General features: G+C 38.1%; 1 protein-coding gene across 15 annotated transcripts in view; it reads left to right on the plus strand.

Annotated features, from left to right (window-relative positions):
* The window catches only part of SLC13A1 (solute carrier family 13 member 1), a 273,175-nt gene that overhangs the window by 134,163 nt on the left and 113,189 nt on the right, over positions 1 to 25,823 (plus strand). For all 15 annotated transcript variants that reach the window (XR_014834396.1, XR_014834393.1, XR_014834395.1 and 12 more), the window contains exons 2-6: positions 9,636 to 9,764; positions 19,483 to 19,619; positions 22,064 to 22,251; positions 22,834 to 22,891; positions 22,973 to 23,021. Coding sequence is in view for 11 of the 15 variants with exons in the window: in XM_085006006.1 (XP_084862132.1) it covers positions 9,636 to 9,764; positions 19,483 to 19,619; positions 22,064 to 22,251; positions 22,834 to 22,891; positions 22,973 to 23,021 (561 nt within the window). In the remaining 4 variants the exon portion in view is untranslated. The remainder of the gene's footprint in view (positions 1 to 9,635; positions 9,765 to 19,482; positions 19,620 to 22,063; positions 22,252 to 22,833; positions 22,892 to 22,972; positions 23,022 to 25,823) is intronic.

A 25,823-nucleotide genomic window follows, 5' to 3' on the forward strand; every position in this document is an offset into this window, starting at 1 on the left:
GACTGGAGTATTATTAGAGGATGTGGGAGAGTGTCAGCTCTGGGGAAGTGTCCAATGCAGGTAAAAGTTTTAGTCCCAATTCCAGCTTATTGGTAAGAGAGTTGAGACCTTGGGAGAAACATAGAGACATTCACCCACAGGAATGAGCATTAAAGTATCCAATGCCAGGCCAATAGAAGAGAAAACAGAAAAGAGAACAAAGCAAAGAAAAGAAGCTAAAGAATTTTATGCCTAGGAGAGTGATTGGATATTCAAGATATGTGAATTAAAATGGTTTTAGAAAAGACACAGAGAAACTTCATTTGTTCAATAAATATTACTGAGCACAATCTATATGCCAGGCACTTTTTAAGTGCTGAGAATAGGGCAGTAAATGAAATAAGATATGCTCTTGTAGATATACTTGGACTGAACTCTACTACATATGAGCAACGTGATTATTTTTGTCTTTTGTCTTTTTAGGGCCGCACTCGCGGCATATGGAGGTTCCCAGGCTAGGGTCCAATCAGAGCTACAGCTGCCAGCCTACACCACAGCCAGGCAACTCCAGATCCAAGCCGCATCTGTGACCTACACCCACAGCTCACGGCAACACCGGATTTCTAACCCACTGAGCAAGACCAGGGATTGAACCCGCAACCTCATGGTTCCTAGTCGGATTTGTTTCTGCTGCGCCACAACGGGAACTCCTGAGCAATGTGATTATTGATCCTTAAACATAGAATTACAATACCTACTTTATAGAATTTGGGTAAGCACTAAATAAAACATCCTGTGAAGCACCAAGTCTACCTAGCATGGAGTAGATATTCCTAAATGTTATTTTCCCCTCTTCTTAGTCATAAGTCAGAAAAATAGATTTGTCTCTCTTTTTTGGCAAATATCTTTACCATTTAAATAAGATTTCCTGTCTATAAAGCCTATCATCAGCAATCCAGATGGAGTTTGGGTAATTTAGACCCCCCCACAACCTCATCTACTTCTCTACCATAAACACAAAGCAAGTTAATATTACTGTAGACCAGAGTGAGTCAGAAAAGCAAGCAAGCAGAACAAATGTGAGAATTCATGGTCTAAAGTGCTCTCAGGTCAGTCTAGGTCATTCACTTCAGTGCCACAAGCTAAGGGCTGGAGAGTGGTTTTCTTAAGCTATGAAAGACCAAACAAAGCTAGACTGACCACCATCTGTGGTGGCAGTCAGAGGAAGCCGACTGCCAAGCCTCCCAGCCAAGCCTGATCCAAGCTACCTGATCCAACTAGAGGGCTGGGTTTGCATTGTCCTGGCAGCACAGGACTTCAAGCTGACAAGATAAGGCACATTCTGGATTGTGAGTTAGGGACTGTCTGGAGGCAACTTTAAAACTTCTAGATGGGGAATAAAGAGTACAGAAAGAAAAAACATAAAAACAAAACAATTGCCACTCTGGATAAATCTGAAAATAAAATTTCAGAATATTATAAGACAATTAAGAAAATATGACAATGAAATCAACACAGAGATGAAGACACTCCAAATAAAATAAAAATGATAGGAAAATCAGCAGATGAGGATAGAGAAAAAACCCACCAAAAAACCCAAGTTATTTTTAAAATAGAAATATATTAATTACAATTTTAAAATAGAAATTCATCAATATTTTAAAAATGGAAATATATCAATTGTATGTCTTAAAGAGAAATATATCAATAACCTAGACGTGGATAAGTTCCTAGAAACATACAACCTATCAAGGTTGAATCATAAAGAAATAGAAAACCTGAACAGACCAACACTGAGTAAGGTGCTTAAATCAGTAATCAAAAACTTCCTAACAAAGAAAAGCCCAGGACCAGGGCGTCACTGGCAAATGCCGCAAAATATTTAAAAAAGAATTAATGCTAAATATACACTTATATAGAAATATTATTAAGAATCTGAAAATAACTCCACAAATTCATGGGGAAAAAAAAGTAAACAACAAAACAGAAAGATGGACAGAGACTATAAGTAAGATAATTTGCAGGAGAGAAACAATTATGTTCAATAACCACGAAAAAATACTTCAGTGGTATTCAAGCAAATGCAAATTATATTAAGAAGAACTTTCCGTACCATCAGATTGTCAAATACACAAATTAGTTCAATATACCAATCATTGGTGAAACAGAACTTTCTCAAGTTGTTGGTACTAACATAGGCTGATAGAACCATCTTGCATAGCAGTTGGGCAGTACCTAGCAAAATTCAAAGGCATCCCTTCCACCCAGAAATTTCAATACTACTTTTATATAATAGCTAGGGAAATCTCTTTCCTATATTCACCTGGAGCTATGTACAAAGATGTTCATGGCCTTATGATAATAAGCCATCAGTAGAAAAAGAGACAAATTAATTATAACTTATGTTAAAAATGCTATATCCATTTAAAATGAATTAACAACAGATCCACATGTATCAAAATGAATGCCTTGATACATAAAACACCGAATGAAAAAACAAGTTGAGGAGTTCCTATTGTGGCTCAGCAGGTTAAGGATCCAACGTAGTCTCCATGAGGATACAGGTTTGATCCCTGGCCTAGCTCAGTGGGTTAAGGATCTGGGCTTGCTGTAAGCTGTGGCCTAGATCACAGATGTGGTTCAGATCTGGTGTTGCTGTGGCTGTGGTGCAGGCCTGCAGCTGCAGCTCCAATCTGACCCCTAGCCTGGGAACTTCTGTATGCTGTGGCCATAAAAAAAGTAATTTTAAAAAAGCAAGTTGAAAATAATATATTCGGAAAATCTTATTTGATCTTAAGAGCACATGTTGTTTGTTAATGTATTAATGTCTGCATGTAGTAAAATCACAAAAGCATGGATAGAAAAGATACAAATCATGTTCCAGACAGTGGTTGACTTCTGGGATTTCAGAGGTGAAAGAAGCGAAAGAGTGGTATATATAAATCCTGAAAGTTTTATTTATTTTTTTAAAACCTCAAGCAAATGTGGCAAAATGTCCACACTTTAAAGTACGTGCACAGTGTTTATTATACAATTTTACCATATGTTGTTAATATTTCATAATTTTTAAAAAGCTTTTAAGAGATACACTTTTAGAAGGCTTCTTATACTAATTTTTTTTAAAAAAAAATCAGGAAACATAAATTTCTTGTCCATGTTGATCATCAGCAGCACATAATTGCTTCTTCTCCCTGGTAGTTTGAGAGAATCTCTTAATAGGAAGGCGGAGACGGCCAGAAAGACATAGCATATACACACAGAGCAGGAAACCACAGTTTAGTGACATTACACCTCCTAGTATCTGGTGGAATTTACATCATCTGTTTTCTGCACAGCCATCTCTGTTGTGGGACGTGGTTTGTTTGCTGAACTTCTCATTGTAAATTTTGGAAGTGGTATGGAGTAGATAGAATTTTTTAAATAGAAAATCGGTATTTTTATTTTTGAGGAGTCCTCTGGACTTTCCCCCTTTGTTTCATATAGTATTTTGAGAAGAAATCATTGCTTTAAATTTTTTTTTATAAGATCAGTCTTAGTCGTACCTTTGGATCATTTTTTCTTCCTATATTTTCCTTCAAGATAAAATAAAAGTAGACATGATTTGTGTGGCTCTCACTCAGTTCAGGAATTTATAATATTAAATGCTTTGCTATCTCTGGAACAGAATTTGACTCAAGTTTTTCCTTGTTATGGTTGCAGGGTTAATTTAATTTTATTTTTTATTTATTTATTTTTTTTTTTGCTTTTTGCTTTTTTTTTTTTTTTTTTTGTCTTTTATCTTTTTGTTGTTGTTGTTGTTGTTGTTGTTGCTATTTCTTGGGCCGCTCCCGCGGCATATGGAGGTTCCCAGGCTAGGGGCTGAATCGGAGCTGTAGCCACCGGCCTACGCCAGAGCCACAGCAACGCGGGATCCGAGCCGCGTCTGCGACCTACACCACAGCTCACGGCAACGCCGGATCGTTAACCCACTGAGCAAGGGCAGGGATCGAACCCGCAACCTCATGGTTCCTAGTCGGATTCGTTAACCACTGCGCCACAACGGGAACTCCTGCTTTTTGCTTTTTAGGGCTGTACCTGTGGCATATGGAAGTTCCCACGCTAGGGGTCAAGTCGGAGCTACAGCTGCCTGCCACAGCCACAGCAACGCCAGATCCTTAACCGACTGAGAAAGGCTGGGGATTGAACCCGAAACCTCATTGCTTCCTAGTCAGATTTGTTTCTGCTGAGCCACGAGGGGAGCTCCACAGGGTTAATTTTAATAAAGATATCAGACGTACTCACGACTGTCATTAGACTTTCACCCACAGTCTAACTTACTTGACAACTGGCCTTTTATTGTTGTTGCATATTCTTTGCTTGTGGTAGTAGTTGTGGGGATTGTGGTATATGATGATGGTATTGGTGGTGTCATTCTTTTTTAGCAGCAGGGGGCTTAATAAGAGGTGGGGAAAGAGAAGGAAGAGAAAAAAAGTAAAGAGATTAAGAAGAGACAAAGACAGAGGTTCCCATGATGGCTCAGCCAGTTAAGTACCCAACATAGTCTCTGTGAGGATGCAGGTTCGATCCCTGGCCTCACCCAGGGGGTTAAGGATCCTGTGTTACCACAAGCTGCATCCAGGACCCAGCATTGCAATGGGAGGCCTGCAGCTGTAGTTCCAATTTGACCCCTAGCTCCCTAGCCTGGGAACTTCCATATGCCACATGTTGGGCCTTAAAAACAAAATTGTTTTTAAATTAAAAAAGTAAAAGAGAGAGAGAAAGAGAAGAGACAGACTGTATAGCTAGGGGTAATAGAGTCCCTCTAAGAATTTCCAGAGATGAAATGAAGGAATTTTTTCCTCTGTCTTAAAAATGATTCTACAAATCAAACCTTCAGAATGTCTTTTATGTTGCACACACTGAGACAGTTTCTGGGTTTTCTTCTTCATCAGAAAAATCTGTTCACCAAAAATTATTCACCCTCAATTTTTTTGAATACATGTAAATAACAAATGAAATGTTTATCTTTTTTTCCTTCTTCTTAAGAATATTAACAGATCTTTGATTTCTTAAAAATAACCCCATATATATTAAATATAAGTCTTAAAATAAAATGCTTAACATCATGCCTGGAGTAAACTTCTGCTGTTGAATGCCTGGGATGCTGATGGGAGAGAACACTTTCCTGCCTATGACTCCAAGCCTGACCAAGAAAGAGCCCATAATAGGACTTCCCGTGTGGCTCACAACGTAACTACTCAGTGTTGCTTCTACAGAAAGAGCCCATAATAGACAAGGAGGAATTGGAAGGTTTTCCTAGGATGGATCCATCAATAGTATGACTGCATTACTTACCAGCCAAATAGGGACACTTTTGAGAATGAAAGGGGTCACTAATCAAAAGGGACACCTGGGGAGTTCCCATTATGGTGCAGCAGAAACGAATCCACTAGTATCCATGAGACTAGGGTTTGATCCTTGGCCTCACTCAGTGGGTTAAGGATCCGGTGTTGCCACGAGCTGTGGTATAGGTTACAGAAGTGGCTCAGATCCCGCATTGCTGTGGCTGTGGTGTAGGTTGGCAGCTGCAGCTCCGATTCGACCCTTAACCTGAGAACTTCCATATGCCGTGGGTGTGGCCCTCAAAGCAAAATAAATAAATAAATAAATAAATAAATAAAAATAAAGGGAGTTCCTGTCATGGCTCAGTGGTTAGCAAATCTGACTAGGAACCATGAGGTTGCGGGTTCAATCCCTGGCATTGCTCAGTAGGTTAAGAATCTGGCGTTGCCGTGAGCTGTGGCGTAGGTCGCAGATGCGGCTTGAATCTGGCATTGCTGTGGCTCTGGCATAGGCCAGCAGCTACAGCTCCGATTAGACCCCTAGCCTGGGAACTTCCATATGCCAAGGGAGTGGCCCCAGAAAAGGCAAAAGACAAAAAATAAAATAAATAAATAAATAAATAAATAAATAAAATAAAATAAAATAAAATTGAACCAAACATTATATTAAAAGGGGAGGGGGGAACACCTGTACAACAGCTCACACTATCCCAAGAAAACTAGGGCATATGGCCACATCCATTACTCATTCAGAGGGTGTTAATTCTGGTTTCCTCCTTTCCTAGGCTTTGAGCTTCCTTAAGATATTAGAAAAGGATACATTTCCTACAAATTCTGGGAAGGTGGTTATCAGGGACCACAGATATGATGGTGCCTTAGCCTTGTGCAATTGTAATCTCCTAGGACACGTGCGCAAAAATAGGAAATGTACCTAAGTGTTCAGGGAAAGCTCCACAGAGAAGATGGAAATTTGATCCTCACATTGCAGAATGGACAAGTTTTCCAAACAGTCTGAGTCTAGGGATTCAGCTTGGGCAAAAGGATACTACCTGGAAGCGTGTTTCTGACGTACAAGTCGGACCCAGCGATAAGGATAAAAGGGACAGTCCGAAAGAGGTGGTAACCTAGGGCTTCTCCAACTTTAACTTATGTAAGAATCACCTGGGGAGTCTGAAAACGCTGATCCTGAATAAGGGTGTATGTCTAGAGCCTGAGATTCTGCATTTCCCACAAGCTCCCAGAACATATTGATGCTGCTGGTCCATGGACCACTCAGCTGGGAGGCAGAGAAATCCAACCAAGCAATCCATTTCTGATTCTGAAATGGTAAAACAAGATTTGCAAGAAAAGCAGGTAGGCAGCATTTTTATTACCAGAGATTTTACTCAGATGCTGACTAAGGCCAGGGAGGTAAGGGAATACAGGAGATGGTATGGCGTTAAATGTGCAGGACTGAGAGCACAATTCAGTCTCTAAAGGGGAAGCTCTCCTCCACCCTGGAGAACTGTTGACCTGGAAAAATATGATCCCAATGTTACCAAATTCCTTAGTTTTTCAAGAGATCCAGAAATTCAGATTTTATTTCTAACACGATATCTGCTGGTTTGCACATCTTTACTGAAATTAAACTCACACATACCATTGTAAATCAAATAAACTGTATTCTCTTGCTAGACTTGGCATCAGCTTGCAATAGCTTCATCTAAATAGTCAAATGAGGAGTTCTCTTGTGGTGTAGTAGGTTAAGGATCCCGTGTTGTCACTACAGTGGCTTGGGTGCTGCTGGGGCACGGGTTTGATCCCTGGCCCAGGAACGTCCATGTCTGTAGGCATGGCTCCCCCCCCTCGACCTCCCCAAAATCATCAAACTAAGTCAAAGTGTCCAAGAGTCCAGAATATGGTCACAGGCAGATAGAAGCTGTCACTTGAGAGTATATGAGGGCTAGTATGACTGCCTGATTGAACATTATGGATTAGAACTTAGAAAAAAGCATGCATGATGAGGAGCAAGGACCAGAACCCAAATATGAGGAAAGGACTGTAGCTAAGACTCTTTAGAAATATTTCAGGAGTTCCCGTCGTGGTTCAGTGGAAACAAATCTGATTAGGAACCATGAGGTTCCAGGTTCAATCCCTGACCTCACTCAGTGGGTTAAGGATCCAGCGATGCCGTGAGCTGTGGTGTGCAGATGTGGCTCAGATCTGGCATTGCTATGGCTCTGGCATAGGCCAGCTGCTGTAGTCTTGATTAGACCCCTAGCCTGGGAACCTCCATATGCTGTGGGTGTGGCCCTAAAAAAAGAAAAAAAAAAAAGAAATATTTCAGGAAGTACTGGGGGGAGTCATGTATAGTGAGAGGGAAGGTGGCCTTGAATGCCAGATGAGGGTTTTGGATTCTTTTCAATAAATAACTAAAAAATCACTGATTTGATCATTTGAAGTCTGGGCTGGACCAGTTAAAATATGAAAGTAGTCTAGGCAGGCCAGTAATTTAATATTTGAATTTTTGCTCTTTATTCTCTCCCCAAAGTTTCCCCATCTGAGTAGACTATGAGTGTCTAGCTGAAGTAGACCCATGTGGAAATGAAATTTCAACCCCGTGGCAGGGAATATGTGTGGCGAACAGAATTCCCTGGCACCATATTTTATTTATTTTTCTGATGTTTTAGCAGTCCCTTAGATTGGTCCTCCACATAGTTGTCAGGGTAGCTAGTCCATTAATCCAGCCTCATGTAAGGAATGACAAAATCAAAGTGGATTCTTGGAAGATGATCTGGTTTTGGAAGAGCCTTGCCTATGGTGAAGGAAGTGGAATGGAGGCTGAAGGGCAGATTTGAGAGACAAAATCCCCATTCCCCCCCCCCCAGGGGGGGGACCCTGGGGTTGGGGGAGGAATGGAGACTGGTTGTTATTAAAAAGCAAAGTCCTTTTTATTTTTGAAATCTAGGTTCTTATAAATCTGATAGAAAACAGAGTCATAATGAAGAGCTTTGGGGTTAGCTATGTGTTCTAAGAGCAAAAGCAGGCCCAGTCTTTCTCCTACTCTGGCATTTTAAATTAAGCTCTTTTTCACAAATTCCCTCAAGAGCAAGTCAGGAAGATTTAGTCAAGGCTCAGCTTTGTTTTACTGTTTTATTGTTTGTCAAGATTATGTAGGGAGACTTTGTATAAAATCATCAACATCAAAACACCTTTATTCTTTCTCCTTGAAAAAGCACAATAAAGATATGACACAATTGTGGCTTATTAAGAATTTCTTAAAACCCCACTGAGAGTTGTAAGGATGCTGTCTGAGTAAAGAGCAGGGCCAGAGGGTGCACCCTGAGGTAGGTGAATCAAGGCCAGCAGAGCTATAAATGTTACTGCCCTGAGAAAATCTTAAATAAAAGACTTCATTGGACTCAGAGAGCAGTTTTTGTAAATTTGTAAATTTTTCAAAGGCAGCTCAGAATTTGCAGATATTAAGCAGTATGGGAACAAAACAAAGCCATATAAGAGATGCTACCCTTTATCGATCACTTAGTATGTCCTGGGTGATTTCATATCAAAATTATTTATTTAAGCCAAATATAATGATAAATTTCAACCATTTCTTAACAGTACCCTAAAACAGAAACCCACAGGTTTTTGTTTTATACCTAGCAAAACAACCAATTCTATTAAGAGTCTCCATCCTGTTGAGTCTCCCTGTGTCTCCCCAAGAGCTCAGTTCTTTCTAAAAAGCAAGCGGAAGTCTCTTCACCCCCCAGGTCCCTGTCACTTGGGAGCTAATTCAGTCTCATCATGCTGTGTAACTAGACACTGTTCTTAGTTCTCTGCAAAAAAAAAAGCGTGCCAGAAATTTTCTTCTAGATTAATTTCTCTGTTATATAGAGGGCAGGGAAGGCAGGTATGTGTGCATAGGTCCCACCCAAACAGGCACCAAGGAGTGCAGTTAAAAGGCAGGGGTGTCCTGCCCTGGGGAAAGGCAGTAACTTGGTCATTTCCACACTCTAGCAGAAATGGGAGTGGATTTTATAGGCCAGATGAAGGGGAGAGCAAATACTTATGCACACAGAAAACTGACTATATGCTCTTACCTGTTTTGAAGGAAATGCAAAGGAAACATGATGAATGAAGATTTTTTTTACGTCACTGGTTTTTCATGAGCATTACATTGTAACTCTTAGAACCCCTAAGAAATAACTGTTTTTTGCCCAACTCGAAGGTGCAGAGGCCTTCAGTTTCTTCTTACTTTCTCTGTGACTTAGTTCCATTCAGCAAATGTGGGTGGATTTTAACAATGGTTTCCCTGCCTCCTAATCTCACCTTGTGTTTTGCCTTTATTCCGTCCAGGAAGCAGAATGTGCCTACACCCTCTTCGTTGTTGCCATGTTTTGGCTGACAGAAGCTTTGCCTCTGTCGGTGACAGCTTTGTTGCCTGGACTAATGTTCCCCTTGTTTGGGATCATGCCTTCCAAGGAGGTAAGTTTTCCTGTGGCTCTTTGTCATAATTAGATTACCAATAGTGTGCTGATGCTTCAAGGAGAAAGTTGTATTTAAAAGGAACAATAATCCTCTTGATAAGGCTTCCACAGGAGTCCTCCAAACTTCCAACTGTTTCTTGCCTTGAGAATTCTGCCTTTGTGTCCAACTTTGGGTGGAGAAAAGCAAAACACAGGCTACGGCTTCTTGCATCGTGCGTGTCTGCAAGAGAAATGCAGGTCCAGTCTTCCCAGGCTGTCATCTACACATGGTGCCTCCCTCCCAGCAAAAGGGCCACCTCTTTCATGTCCTGCATCAGCTTTTTCTATTCAACAGAATTCAGTGTCACACAGTGTTGGAAAAGCAATTTTTGTTTTTAATGAAGAAAAAGCTTCCCTGTTTTCTTTTCCAGAAAGCTGCCATTTCAGAAGATAAAGCCAAATTAACTTTCACATGTATTTCCATTTTGCTCTTGCTGAGAAGAGTTTATTCATGCTGAGAGGTGTTTCTTACCTTTACACAATCTAAGGGTACCCATCTGAAGAAAATGGATTCAGTTTCCCATTAAAAGCATGAAAAGCATTGAAACCAGAATATCTATCTCCTTGAAGCTTGCAGCCACCCAGCTCACAATTTCCTAAACTACAGCTGAAACATTCTCGGGAAAGATGTCACGTTCAAGATGCCAGGCAATGCAGTTTATCACCTTTGGACTTCTATCCTCTGCCCAGGTCCAATAATGCTATCATGAGGCTCATCTGTCCTGTAATGTGGGTGGAGACTTTTTTTTTAAACTAACCTATGATCCAGTTTTTCCTCCCTTGTGGGAGAAGCTATTCTCTTCCTTAATTTCATTGTCATTATTCCCCATTTTGGAGTCCAGCTCCATCTTTTTACATTTCTGATCCCCTCTGCTCCTCTTTTCTTACTGCATTTTCCCATCGCTCATAATCTTGACTCTTCTCTTTCTAAGCACTGTTGATTTGGAAGAGTGTATCTGAGGCTGTACTTTTGTTCCTCTCAGCCTAGGCTGAAGCTCTGCCCCCGCCACAGAACCTGGGACCTATCATTTAAGAAGTTTCTCAAGTGTTCCAACATGTTCTTTGCCTCTAAGTAAAGGAAATATAAAAAAGAAGGGGTTGGCAAGTCTTCAGAAATCGGGTGCCCAATTCCTAATCCCTGTCCTGCTGACTTGGGGGTTCCTAACTCCAGAGATAATTAAGTTTAGCAGTCACATATTTGTCTCTTATGATGTAATAACAATCAAATTGACTTTTTCAAAGAAGCTGAGCAAGATTAACTGGCATTATGGGGGATTTCTGTAGCAGGTAGGCTAGAAGGTGACAAGAAGATAAGGATGCCTAGGAAGGCCTGGCTTTGTGGGAGCTGCCAAAGAAATATCTCTGCCTCTTTGGGGATGTGAAGGCCTGACTAGAGGCAGCAAACTTATAAGTGCCCATGGAAGTTGCATTATTCAGGCTGCCAACATCTGCCCGAACCCTCTATCCCTCAGGTTATCAGTCTCAGACTAACAGTCAAAGCATCTTTGACTTGGAAGGGAGTTCTGGGTCATACACCCTGGGGCAGGAATTCCCCTCCATGATATCTCTCACTGAGATCACTCAGGAAGTGTTTAAAAGTTTCCTTGAGTGGGCCTATACTACTCCACAAAGGAATCCTTACCATGTTTGAAGAATCATAACACTTAAGCAGCTTGGCCTTTTTGAGCCCAGGTCTGAAACACAGCCATTTTGACTCTTTAAACTTTTCTCTAACATCTAAGTTTCCACAAATAATCCTCATCTTCCTTCCACGTGGTAGTGTTGCTTGGATTTGAACATAAGTATCATGTCCTCAAGTTGTCCTAATTTCAGGCTTTAGAGTTTCCAAACCCAACTCCCTTCCTCAAGCCCACCACTGCCATCTCCATCACCGCCACATCTTCTTTTCTCTTCCTGAAACTCTGTCTAGTTTGTCAGTGAGATTCAAGGATTCAGTGGTTAATGAATGTAATGTCTGTCATATGGCAAACACTCCATACATGTTAGTTAATGTTATTATTATGTGAACATCGGCAGATGCAAACAGATCACTCGAGACATTCCAACTGTTGTGAAGCTCAGGGGCTCTGTCTTCTCCCCTCTAGAATTTCAGCCTAAATGTGTTTTAAATTTCATTTGACTTTTTTCCACCTGTTAAACTTGATGGGAACTTGGAACAAATCAAAATTCCTTCGGAGTGTTATTGGAGAAAAACTTCAATCTTGTGATTCTCTTGCTAGACAGGGCCACTGACCTTTTACTCAGAAATAGCTGACCAAAGCCACAGGGAATGAGCTAAAGATTTAGTCAGAAGCTCTGAGCTTAAAACCTGATATTCACCTCTGATTACTTGTATGAACCTTGTCATGATCCTTAACAACTCTTTTTTTCTCATTTGTAAATAGGCGATTTTACTGCCACACAATCCAAGGGTTGTTGTAACAGTCAAATCTAATAATACATGTACACCCATGATGCGTACTAGCTATCAAGTATTCTTATGAGTTTTAATATGCACAGTTAAAATTTGCCTGTTAGTGTTACACTGTCACTCTAGCCTACTAAAGTATCTTGAAATCACAGCTTTGTCATTGGGGAGAGTGACGTGTTTCCAATGTCCTTATCTAACCTCAGAGCCCTAAACATTGCTCTCTTTGGCCACCATAGTTTTAAACTTAATTTACCTATTTATTTAGTGAATGTGAAATATCTATCTTACTGAGCACATGGTTACATTGGAGAATATCACAAATACTGACTTTCCTATCTGTGGAATTAAACCTGAAATACTAAATATTTAGTGTGACCAATTAGATTTTCTAAGATATGTAGCATTACTATTATTATTAAAAATATGTTTATATGTAATATATAAATGTGAAGATACACATATATAGATATACAGATACACATATGCAGATATTGAATATATAGATATACAGATATTATATTACATTTACTCAGTCAGTTCCTGGCAGAGTTCAGTGTGTTTGAACTCTGCCAGGAACTTGAGAATACATCAATAAATAAAAACAAGTAAACATCTCTGTCTTCCTACGAGAAAAGAGACAATGGACAATATACCTTAGTGGATAGGTCAATTGCATAGTGAGTGAGAAGGTAATTGGTGCTGTGGAAAAAAATTAAGAAAGCTAATGAGGATTGGAAGAGGGTAGTAGTTTTAAATTAAATAGGATGATCGGAGTAGACCTCAATGAGACATCAAAACGGGAACAAAGATGTACAGAGAATGAGGGAGTTAGCCATTTGGATGCATGAAGGAACAACAATTGCTGAAGGGAAAACACCCAGTGCAAAGACCTCAAGATGGATATATGTCTGCAGTGTGCCTGGAGCAGAGTGAGTGAAGGGGAGAGAGATAGGAGATGATGTCAGGAAGATAATGTTATGGGGGACTGGACCATGGAGGTTAAAGAAGACTATTGTGAGGTGCTAACTCTGAATGAAGTGAGACTCTCTAGAGAATTTTAAGTGGAAAAGTGACATGATTTATTTGACTTTTATTTTATAAGGATAGCTTGAGCTGCTGAGTTGGGAAACCAGGTGGAAAAAGGTGACGGGTAGTAATAGTAGATTATTGCAATTATCCAGGTAAGAGGACATCGTAATTCAGACAAGCAATAGAAATAAGAATATTGGATATATTATTGATACATTTTTAAAGCAAAACCAACAAAATTTCCTAAATGATATAATATGGCATATAATAAAAAGAAAGGAGTTCAGAATACCTCATAGCTATATGACCTGCCAGCTAGAAAAAATGGAGTTGTTACAAATTGAAATTGATGGGCAGAGTAGGCTTGTTGCAGGAGAGAGGTTAATACCTGGAGTTCACTGTTGGACATTAGGTTTGAAGCACCTATTTGACATCTAAGTGAAGATGTTGAGTAGGCATTTAAATGCAAAAGAGTCCAGTGTTCAAGAGAGAGAAATATGGATTTGAGAACTCTCAGCATTAGGATGGTATTTAAATCCTGCAACTCAAGATTATTTAGGGAGTCAAGGTAGAAAATCAAAGAGAGACACGAGCTTGGGAGAATCACATTACAGGTTGGTGAGAAAAGAAAGTACTAGCAAAGAAGACTAAAAAAGCTAAGTTATTGAGATAGGAGGAAGACTATGAGAGTGCAGGATCCTGGAACCCAAGTGGAACAAATGTTTCAAGGATGCAGCAATGATCAAATGTGTCCCATCTGCTAATAGGATAATTAATGTGAACACTGGAAATTGACAATTGGATTTAGCAACACAAGTCAATATTTAAAAAAAAACAGAACGACAAAATATAGGCTTTATAATCATACACATTATAACTGACAAAGCATCTTTTTAAAAAATCCCATTTAATTCACAAACTTGTTGTGAAGTATTATATAACTTTTATGAGAAGATAGATTGACTTGTAGAAAGGTTGCTAAACTGGTGTAAATTACATTGCTAACAGAGAACCCAAGAGCTCTGATCACAAAAGTTCATGTTTTTAATGAAATTCCATTTTCAAACAAATATAACTACCTTGATCTTGCAAATAGATTTCAAATTCCATTAGGAATTTTTCTTGACATAGCAATTTTACCTCAAAAATAGTTGTATTTATCAGTGTCATTTCAAACCAATAGCACCTTTTCTTATTACTTCTTGTATGAGTAGACTATAAATAAACACATCTGCCTGTGGCTAGGGTTCTACAAATATAACAACTGATTAAAAAACAAAGAATGGGTAATGCAATGGAAAACAGAAAATGTGAAAGTTCCTCCTTAGGTTTAACAACTAATTTCATTTGGACAATTATGTTGCAGGCTATATATATATATGTATTTTTTTTGCATATTCTATTAAGGGATTGCAAACTGTGAATCTGAGGGCCAAATCTAATTTTTAAATTTTTATTGGAAACACATCCAGCTATTCGTTTACATTTGTCTTTATCTACTTTTGTGGTACAAAGACAAGTTGAGTAGTCATGATAGTTGTGAAACTGTAAGGCTCACAAAGTCTAAAATATTTATTTTTTTTATTTTTTTATTTTTTTATAATTTTTTTTATTTTCCCACTGTACAGCAAGGGGGTCAGGTTATCCTTACATGTATACATTACAATTACATTTTTCCCCCACCCTTTCTTCTGTTGCAACATGAGTATCTAGACAAAGTTCTCAATGCTATTCAGCAGGATCTCCTTGTAAATCTATTCTAAGTTGTGTCTGATAAGCCGAAGCTCCTGATCCCTCCCACTCCCTCCCCCTCCCATCAGGCAGCCACAAGTCTCTTCTCTAAGTCCATGATTTTCTTTTCTGAGGAGATGTTCATTTGTGCTGGATATTAGATTCCAGTTATAAGTGATATCATATGGTATTTGTCTTTGTCTTTCTGGCTCATTTCACTCAGTATGAGATTCTCTAATTCCATCCATGTTGCTGCAAATGGCATTATGTCATTCTTTTTTATGGCTGAGTAGTATTCCATTGTGTATATATACCACATGTTCCGAATCCAATCATCTGTCGATGGACATTTGGGTTGTTTCCATTCTAAAATATTTATTGTTTGACACTTTACAAAGTCTGTCAACTACTGGTATAATTTAAATAGTATAATCTCTTTAAGAATATTTCATGTTCCTGTATTTCTTTCTGTGTTTAATTGCTCCCTAACAATTGCTTGCTTCTATATGTTCCTTTGTATTTTTGAAGTAATTCTGTATTTATCCTCTTATTTAATTCTCAGAGTGTTGGTGAAATAGGATCTTATTTCCATGAGCAAAATTGCAAAAGAGATAAGGGCAGAGGAAAACTCAAATATCTATTAATATGTTGGTAATCAATGCAAGTATCAGAGCCTATAAGAAGGCTTTCCCAATTCCCCTTTGGACTTCAACTGTATTGATGAGGTATCTCCTATGCACTTATGATATGCACTTTTCATTAGCTTGTTTTTCATCATCTAATAACCTGTAAGGTTCTTGAGTCTAGGGACTTATTAACTCAATATATACCACACATGTGCTAAGTCCATAAATACAGTGATCAGTAAGACACATCTCTGCCTTGAAAATATGTCTATTCATATAGTTTAATGAATAAGATAATTAAATAAAGAAATGACCACTATACAGATTAAATTGTTCCAAAACAAAAGGAAGTACCATCCAACCAAGTTTATGGTGGTCAGGGAACCCTTCTTGGAAGAAATGATATGTGAGTTAATCCATGAAAGATGATTAGGGGTAACCAAAGTGAGAGAGGAGGATCATTCTAGGTTAAATGACAAGAAGTGTTAAAGCATTTCTGGGTTTGAGGAATTGCACACATGGGGGGAAGTTGGTGGAGCACTGAAAGACTAAGCAGGAAAAGTGAGATCAGACCAAATAATGAAAAGTCTTGTAAAACATATTGAGAAGATTGGATTTGGTCTCAAAAGACCTGGAGTCCACTGAAGGAGTATAGAAAAGACAATGCAACCACATTTACACCTTATTTATTTATTTATTTACTTTTTTTTTTGGCTTTTTTTGTTTTTGTTTTTGTTTTGTCTTTTTAGGGCCACACCGGCAGCATATGGAGGTTCCCAGGGTAGGGGTCTAATTGGAGCTGTAGCTGCCGGCCTACGTCAGAGCCACAGCAATGTGGGATCCAAGCCATATCTGCAACCTGCACCACAGCTCACAGCAATGCCGGATCCTTAACCTACTGAGCAAGGCCAGGGATTGAACCTGCAACCTCATGGTTCCTAGTTGGATTCATTTCTGCTGCGCCATGACGGGAACTCCTTTTATTTACTTACTTCAATTTTCTTATGGCCCCACCTATGGCATATGGAAGTTCCCAGGCTTGGGGTCAAATCTGAGCCTACGCCACAGCCAAGGCAACACAAGATCAGGATCCAAGCTGCATCTGTAACCTATACCACAGCTTGTGACAATGCTGAGTCCTTACCCCACTGAGTGAGGCCATGGATCAAACCTGCATCCTCACGGAAAGAACATCAGGTCCTTAACCTGCTGAGCAACAATGGAAACTCCAGATTACACTGAAGAATAGTGACTATAACAATGGTAAGGGGTAAATTGGAAAAAGATCATACAGTAACCAGATGAGAAATGGTGAAGGGCTTAATTAAGGTGGTAATGTGGACATAGAGGAAAGTTGACAAATTTAAGATGTGAAGGAACTAGAAATAATAGTACTTGGTGATATACACATATATTGGAAGTTGAAAAGGAATCATAGCTGACTCTCAGGTATCTGGCATGGGCAACCCAGTAGATGGAGGTTTCATTCACCACTAAAGGAAGTACGTGAGGAAGAGTATGTTTGAAGGACGGGGGGTGGAAAGATGAAAGGTGTTAGTTTGGACACACTGAATTTTTAGGTACTTGTTGGAAATTCAAATGGAAATGTCCAGTTGGATACACTGGCCTGGCACTTAGAAGACATATATGCCTGGAAACAAAGATTTTAGTGTCTTTAGAATGTGTACTGAATGCCTACTATGTGCCAGACATTATTTAGACACATAAAAACAGCAGTTGAAATGTAGGATTCGACCATTGGGTGTATAAAACAGGAAGGCTCAGACAGAACCCCAGAGAACACCAGCATTTAAGAGACGGGCAGAGGAAAACTAATTTTCAAAGTCACTCAAGAAGAAGAATTCAGAGAGGCAGGGATAGAACTAGGGTGGGAAAAAATGAGTCACATGTCTGGAAATACTAGTAAATTAATGTGAAAGAACATTTATATCAAGAGTAAGGTTGAGAGAGTTAGGACGGTAGGATTAGGAGCTCAGACCATAGCTTATTCATTGACTACCCTTACTCTCCCTCCCAAAACTAAGTGCCAAATGTGCAATGGTCAGCAAAACAGATTCCTTGTCCTCAAAGAATGTGTAGTATAATAGAAAAGACATTCAATAAGCAAGTAAATAAATGGTGTTTATACAATGTGATATGCAGTGAAGAAAACAAACATGGCTCTGTGGTACAGAAAAATATCAGGGTCTATTCAGAGAAGCTTGGTATTTGAGAAGTGAAGAGATACAAAGAGGAGAAAACATACTGGACACATGCTTGTATCCTCTGCGTCGATAACAGCATTGGTACGTAGGAGATACTTATTCAATGTTAGAATAATTAACAAATGAAATAAGGAGATATATAATTCTTTTCTACTCTGCATTTATTATAAAATGCGAAGAGATAAATATAAGCTTTGAAAAGCATTGTAAACTAACCATTCATAAAACATAAACTACTTGTCGATTTTTAATTCCAAGGGTAATTTTCCATTTTTACATTTTTTTGAAACCAAGGCAAGCTTAGTAAGCTGTATCTATTTATCTATTTTATCTATTTAATTAATTTATTTATTTATTTATTCATTCATTTTACAGCCACAGTTGCAGCATATGGAAGTTCTGGGCTAGGGGTTAAACCAGAGTTGCTGCTGAGACCTACCCCACAGCCACAGTGATGTGGGATCCAAGCCACATCTGTGACCTACACTGTAGCTTGTGCCAATGCCAGATCCTTAACCCACTGAGCGAGACCAGCAATCAAACCTGCATTGTCACAAAGACATCATCAGTTCCTTAACCCTCCTTGAGCTACAATGGGAACTCCTTATAAGCTGTACTTAAAATGCAGATTCAAAAAAAATTTCTTATTTTAATTTTAAAAGTGCAGATACAATTTAAAATAGCAAAATCATCATTAGAATTGATTTTGCTAGTCCTTAATGGTTTTGTAAGAGTGGTTTTGTTCCAAGTCTTCCATTTTTTTCTGCTAGACATTATATAGGTTTTTTGTTTGTTTGTTTTTTTGTTTGTTTGTTTTAAGGGATATTTCCTCTTAGAATTATTTCCTTTCACCATAGCCTGGTGATTCAATTTAGCCAAGCATTTTGTAAAGTCAGGTCTCATGAAAATCAGTACCATGAAGTATTTTAAAATAAGGTTTCTATGATTGGATAAGTTTGAAAAGTATATAGTATAGAGAATCTCAGTTTGGGGAGTGATAGTTCACACTAGTGTTTAAAGGTTTGGAGAAGGCCTACAAGAAAGAAAATTCTGGAGTTTTAGAAAACTCTGTTCTCTAAACTTATTCGACCACAGAAACTTTTTTCTTTTTTTAAGAAAAAACTTATGTACCTTTCAGAGTGGTAAATACAGCTGCAGATAGTTGTCCAAGGGTCTGTATACTCTACTAATTTCGATTCAGAATTCAAAGAGTGACACTTCGGGTTTGTTACAATGGGCGATGTTGAAGATATTGGTGAACTGGAGCTTGACTCAAGACAAATGGTCATAATCATCGCCTTTTTGCCATAGGAGCATAAACTAACTAATCCCAGTTTATAGGTGGAGAAATGAAGGCACAAGAAGGCACTTGTCTGATGTTACTCAGCAACCTAAGAGCCCAGTATATGGGTACCTTTTCTCTCTCTCTCTCTATTTTTTTAACACCACTATTTTTGAGTAGGGATATGGAGCTTATTTAAATTTATATTCAAACACATTTACATTTCGTTCAACAAAATAGAAAGGTTATGTAGTTGAAGGTCAAAGTTAAGAGCAGAAAGATAATGTCTTTCTTTTACAATGTTATTTTCCCCCTACCAACGCAAATAACCATGGATTTAATTGTAATTTCAGGTGGCATCTGCTTATTTCAAAGATTTTCACCTCCTGCTCATTGGAGTCATCTGTTTAGCAACATCAATAGAAAAATGGAATCTGCACAAAAGGATTGCTCTGAGAATGGTGATGACAGTGGGTGTGAACCCAGCATGGTAAGTACTGTGTTTACTGTTCCAGGTTTACATTCCAAATAGACCATTTTTGTGCAGAGCAAATAACCCGATAAGTAATGCACATTCAGGCAATCATTTGCATGGCAGTGTAATTCGTGACATTTTTTTTTTCCTCTGCAAATATGAAAGTGATATAAAGGGTACTCGAGTTGGAAAAGGAAAAGAAACAACTTTCCTCTCACTGCAGGTCTAATTACAGGGAGACTGGAATAAGTGCACACTACTCTCTCACCTTTTATGCACTGTAGGAGTCAAAGCTGAGAGAAGCCTTGAACCTCAACAGACAAGATTGATAGACTTCAGAGTAGACTCAGTGCTATCTTGTTTATTTGGCTGATTACACATTCAAGACTTGTTCAAGAGTATCCTTGATCATCAGGGAGGATGTTAAGAATCAAAGACAAAGACATTACTGACAAAATACAAATGTGTGCAGAAAAATTCCAAGGTGAACATTTCTCTTTTTAAATGAACTGTTGCAAAGTGAAACAATCAATTAAAAAGTTTCATCTATAGACTGTGAAATCACTCATTTGACTGATTTTCCCCACTAAAATAAATGCTTTTTTTTCATTAAAATTGATTGGCTGTTTAGGTTTTAATTCTCATTCTTGTTTAGAACATAGATGTGAACAAAAATTTCAATGTCATGATCATTTGCATAATAGCATTATGCTTTAAAGCCTTAGATGGTTCTTCCCTTCTCATCTCTCTTTAAAAATAGGAAAATTGTATTGAATTGTGTTGCATAATTCATGCTAGGGTATAACCACATCTATGTTTATCATTTGCAGAGCAAACAGTTTTGTTAAATAGAAAAAAAATTAAATAACTCATTTAAACTAAATGTTTAAAGCATTTGTTACTTAAAAATTTTATAACATGTATGTATTAAGAGTGTTTCATTCTTTTCTTTTCTTTTCTTTTTTTTTTTTTTTTTTGGTGTGTGTTTTTAGGACCACACCCATAGCATATGGAGGTTCCCAGGCTAGGGGTCGAATTGGAGCTACAGCTGCTTACCTACACCACAGCTACAGCAAGTTGGGTTCTGAGCATCTGCAACCTACACCGAAGACCACAGCAATGCTTAACCCACTGAGCAAAGCCAAGGATCAAACCTGTGTCCTTACGGATGCTAGTCAGATTTGTTAATCATTGAGCAATGACCGGAACTCCAAGAGTGTTTCACTCTTGAAATGAAATAATGTTCCATGCCTCTTGAGGTGCTATAGAAACATATCTCTTTTCCTTGGCCATCTGCTCACTGGCCCCAGGGGGTGGGGTAGTACACCACACAGGGGGGCAAGAGTCCTGTCCATTATACCACTAAGTGGCTTTTCAAGTGAAGGCATTTTTACCACACAGAAGTTTTATCAGTTCCCAACCATTTTGTATTAGAAGATTTCGTGTTTTGCCTTAAAATTGTTTCTATTTTTTAAACTAAGAATCAATTCTTGTTTAAACAGCTTTCTAAAAAGTTTTCTTTTGTCTTATTTTCCACATAGAAAATATTCACCTCGTCCGCAGTTGGGACTTAGAGTGTGGAATTTTTCTTGTAGATCGATTTCAGAACAGAGAGAATTTCATAAATGGCTCTATATTGAAAGATATGCCTCTGAATGATTTTCTGGGACCTCCTACTCAAAAGAAATCATGTTTTTTCCCCCTAAGTATGATTTTGAAAGTTTATAGACATGGTTTAAAATCCTATAATCTTAGATATGTTATTTTTAAGAGAGAAGAATTACTCTATTTGTAAGAAAAGACAATGTAATATATCCAGTTCTTGACAACAGGCAGGAATGTCAGATTCAGGAGAGCATGAATAATTGAATCTACAGAAAATTCTGAAACCTCATTTTTAGCTAGTGATTTTAACCATTTCCTCCACCCACCACATACTGAACTGGAGTAGTGAACAAGTAAAAAGCAGGTTTATAAATATGAATCTCCTTCCTTGCCCTTGTGCCTCCCTGGCACATATACTAATAAACAGAGATATGACCCAAAGATAAAAGAAAGAATAAGGGATCCTGAACTCAAATGCTGATGGCACCTTGTCTTACTAGTATTTGAAAGTGTCATTTGTAATATTGCTGTAATATTGTAAGCTATTACAATATCTACCAACTTGAAGTTTGATGGTAAGTTTTATCATTTTTGTGGTTTTGGAGAGAAGCTTCTTATGGTTTCCAGGGAGACAAATCTCATTAGAAATCCCCTCTTATATGTGCCAATTTGATTTCTACCTGACCATAACCATTCTCAGAGTTCCTCATCTGGGGGCGGTGGGGTGGGAATCTTTAACCTGTGTTTTGAAACAAAATAATTCCCAACTCATAAACAACGCCCTTTGCAGTTAAGTAATACAGAGCTAGCTAAGTTAGAGAGCACTTTTCCTACTCAGGGCCCTCTCATTTCAGGCTGACCTTGGGATTCATGAGCAGCACCGCCTTCTTATCCATGTGGCTTAGCAATACCTCTACTGCTGCCATGGTGATGCCCATCGTGGAAGCTGTGGCCCAGCAGATCATCAATGCTGAAGCAGAGGTTGAGGCTACTCAGATGACTTATTTCAGTGGATCAACCAACCTTGGACTGGAAACTGATGGTATGACATGTTGATTTGGCCACAGTGGGGTCTGGTTATTTGGGTAATAGAATAAACTAAAAAATGCTTCTGTACATTTTGCATCAACTGTCCCTATAAGCACGGTGTGAATTTAACCTTTCTTTTTCTCTGTTTCCCAATATTTGTACAAAGGAATTACATTATGCAAATATTTTGCCTTCAATTAACAGTTGAATTTACATTCTCTGGCAAAACGAGAGGAAATGACTTTTCTATGCTCCATCCAGTCTGTTGGAACTCTCTCTCTTTCATGTCTTTATCAGTAGACCTTCAGGTAACTCTTTTGTACTGAATTGACTTTCCTGAATAATATTGGGAACCTTTAATTCATAGAAACAGCATCACATTTTACCTTGGTTATTTCTGGTTCTGATGCACTGCTCTGATACAGTGAAAAAGTGTTGGGAGGATATTTGTGTCTATGAAATACTTTATTACAGTGAATGTTATGTCAGTACAAGGTGAATTTGTTTATTTTCAGCTTCCAATAATGCTTCCATCTTCACACACACACTCTCAACCCTTTATTTAAATTACTTTTTTCTTTTTAATGTTTTGCAGAAAGTGTTAATGGACATGAAACAAATGAGAGAAAAGAGAAAACAAAACCAGTTGCAGGGTAAAGAATATTGACATTTTGATTAGGATTTTCTAAATTACATTTTAATAAAATTATAAACTGGGTCAATTTATTTTTCAGATACAGAAATGAGGCAGGAAAAATATCAGGCAAGATGGAGCTGGAAAAGGTACATTAAATTTGATTCTTTGTAAATAATTATACATAAAATTATATTAGATCTGCATCCAGATATGTACACTTTTTAAAACCTGTTACTTGCTTCTTTGTCTATAAATTGCTTTGCTTGCCTAAGTCAAAGCATGGTGTAATGGTTTAATAAACCTCATGGATAGACTGAAATCAACATCCTGGTAGGAAATATTTTAAGCTCTGAAAATCAGCATCATTTTTTCCTTTTACCCAGTTCATGGTGATGGCAGTTAGCATATGTATTTTTTAAAAATGTAATGCTTGTCTCAGGGGATTGTTTCATTTTCTTATTAAAATCTTTCTGCCTTTTTATTAGGTACATCCTATTTCTTCCAGGTTATGAACTTAGAGCAACACCTTTTCATATAATGACAATCCAGTTATCTTTAGTGTCCTCATTGCCACTAAAATTCAATGTAGAATTTGTGAGTTGCTACTGTCAAATACAGATGCAGGAGTTGTAGCTATTCTAGCTATTAAAGGCAGGAAGGAGACTTTTATTAACTATCCCATAGAATTCATTTCGCCAGAATAAATCAATATAAAAATACTAAGTTGTATTGGGAGCAATATATCTCGAGACCACTGAGAAATAATCCTGCATAGAGATAGTCCTATGGTAACCATGACATTAGAAATATGAGAGGGGGGCATGTGTTCCCTCCTCTGCTTGTAATGCATTAGCATGCAACTCAAGAGGAAAAATAAAACCCTCTTGTTGTCTACAGGAATCTTCAAGGAAAGAGTGATTTCTATATAAAAAGAAAACTAATACAAATGTAAGTTTTAAGCCGTTAGCTACAGTATATATTAAGGGTTTCTAAGATGATAATTGAATATATATTTATGAGAACATTATCTTCTTTAGGGAGAGAAGTAATTCTTTTAAAATAAAAAATCGACAGTATACTAGATATATTACAGCAGAATACATTGGAAACAAACTTGCAAAACTTTTGGATTGTACTTGCAATCAGTAATTTTCTTGTGGTCATCTTCAGAAACCTAGTTTTCTGGCAAGATGCCCAAATTTTGGGTCAAGGCTCTTCCAATGGATTTGACCTCCAACAATATCTTAGGCATTATAGGAAGGTCTATTGATTTAAAGACCTGCTCCTTACTATAAGCAGCTCCGAGTCTAATGGGGAAGATGGACTTTAAAGATATGTGACATAAATACAACAGCAAAGGTGCACACAGAGGCCAGATCTCCCAGAAGCTGGAGCAGCTAGCTCAGTCTGGGCACACTGCCTGTGGGGAACGTGAGGTAAAGACGTTTGAGTCTGAAGGGAAGATGGCGAGAGCAATCAGAGAAGTGCAAACTCCATGCGTACAGGGACTATGTCTGCTTGGTTCACCATTTAATCTCCTAGCACACTCCACTGCCTGACACAGAGTAGGTGTTCAATAGGTATTTGTCTTGACTAATGAATGAAGGAGTGAAAATAAGGAAGTGGTAATGTAATCGGAGAATGAATTCAAAAGCTCAAATATGGAGAGAGCAAGGCTTTTTCAGGCAACTTCTCTAGTGCAGGTGCCAGGGATGGGCTGTGGAAAGTGAAAGCCTGGAGAGGATGGGCCAGGTTCAAAATAGCTGTCCTGTGCCATGCAACAGAGATTAGTTCATCTTAAGGGAAATAGAGCGCTTTGGAAATAGGAGGCAGCAGGGTATATTCTGCCCGTTGAGACATTTACCACAGCAGCAATATGAAGGGCAGAGGATATGGGCCTTACAGGATTTTTGATTAATCTGACTTTGTGGATGAGAGAGAGAAAAGTGTAGAAGATGCCTGTGCATCTACCAGTAGGCTTGGTAAAGGCAGATTGTGATGCCACTGGCCAAGATGGGGAGTGTCGAGGGAGGGATAACTTTTCAACAGAGAAAAGTATGATAATTCAGGTGTATTTTAGGCAGTAGAGATTGAGATCTGAGCTTGGGAGAGGAGAGGAAGGTCTTTGAATAATGATTCTATGGTCTTCCTAGAACTTTATACATAAAAATTTAGCTTTATGTAAAAGGAAAATTAAGGAAGAACTTTTTGATCTATAAAGGTTCTATTTATAAGAATGTGTATGGTATTATACAATATACATGTAAGTATGTTCACATGTATATAAGTATTATATAATACACATGAAAGTTTTTTACATACTATGCATTTAAGATATGCTTTGATTTTTAACAATTATGAATCTCTTCTCAGATATAAACATATTGCATAGTTGTGTTGTAATTATAATAAATTGCACCTGTTCTCTGCTAGGTTTAAACTAGATAATTTAACATTAACTGATTATGTGAAAGAATCTGTATTTACTAAATTTAGCTATGAAATGGAAGGAATATTTATATTCATAATATTTTAGTCTGCTTTCTTTATAAAGTATGTGGATCATTTAATTAAATTAAAATAAATCCTGTGTGGTTTGGTTTTGAATGTGAACTACAAGTCAAAAAAGATGCAAATATTACTCCATTTGAGGGGGGATGGTTTAAAATGAATTTCAAAGAAGAGGGAAAAAATTAAGGGCATAGATTTTTTTCTGTAATTTGTACCATTTTTCCATGTTCTTACTAAAAATGTTATTGTGATTTCTAGTGAAAATCATGACACTTCTAAACATTTAAAACATAACATGTTGATTTGATATCCTTATCTATTGGGAAATGATTACCACCATAGCATTAACACCTCCCTGATGTTGCATAATTACCACTTCTTTATTGCAGTGTAAACATTTGAGATCTACTCTCTTAGAAACTTCCAACAGTGTATGT

The sequence above is a fragment of the Sus scrofa genome, chromosome 18 (genome assembly GCF_054392235.1).
Source record: "Sus scrofa isolate SSC_HxYL_T2T_F1_AM1 chromosome 18, Sscrofa_HxYL_maternal_Yorkshire_Landrace_v2.0, whole genome shotgun sequence".
NCBI classification, from domain to species: domain Eukaryota; kingdom Metazoa; phylum Chordata; class Mammalia; order Artiodactyla; family Suidae; genus Sus; species Sus scrofa.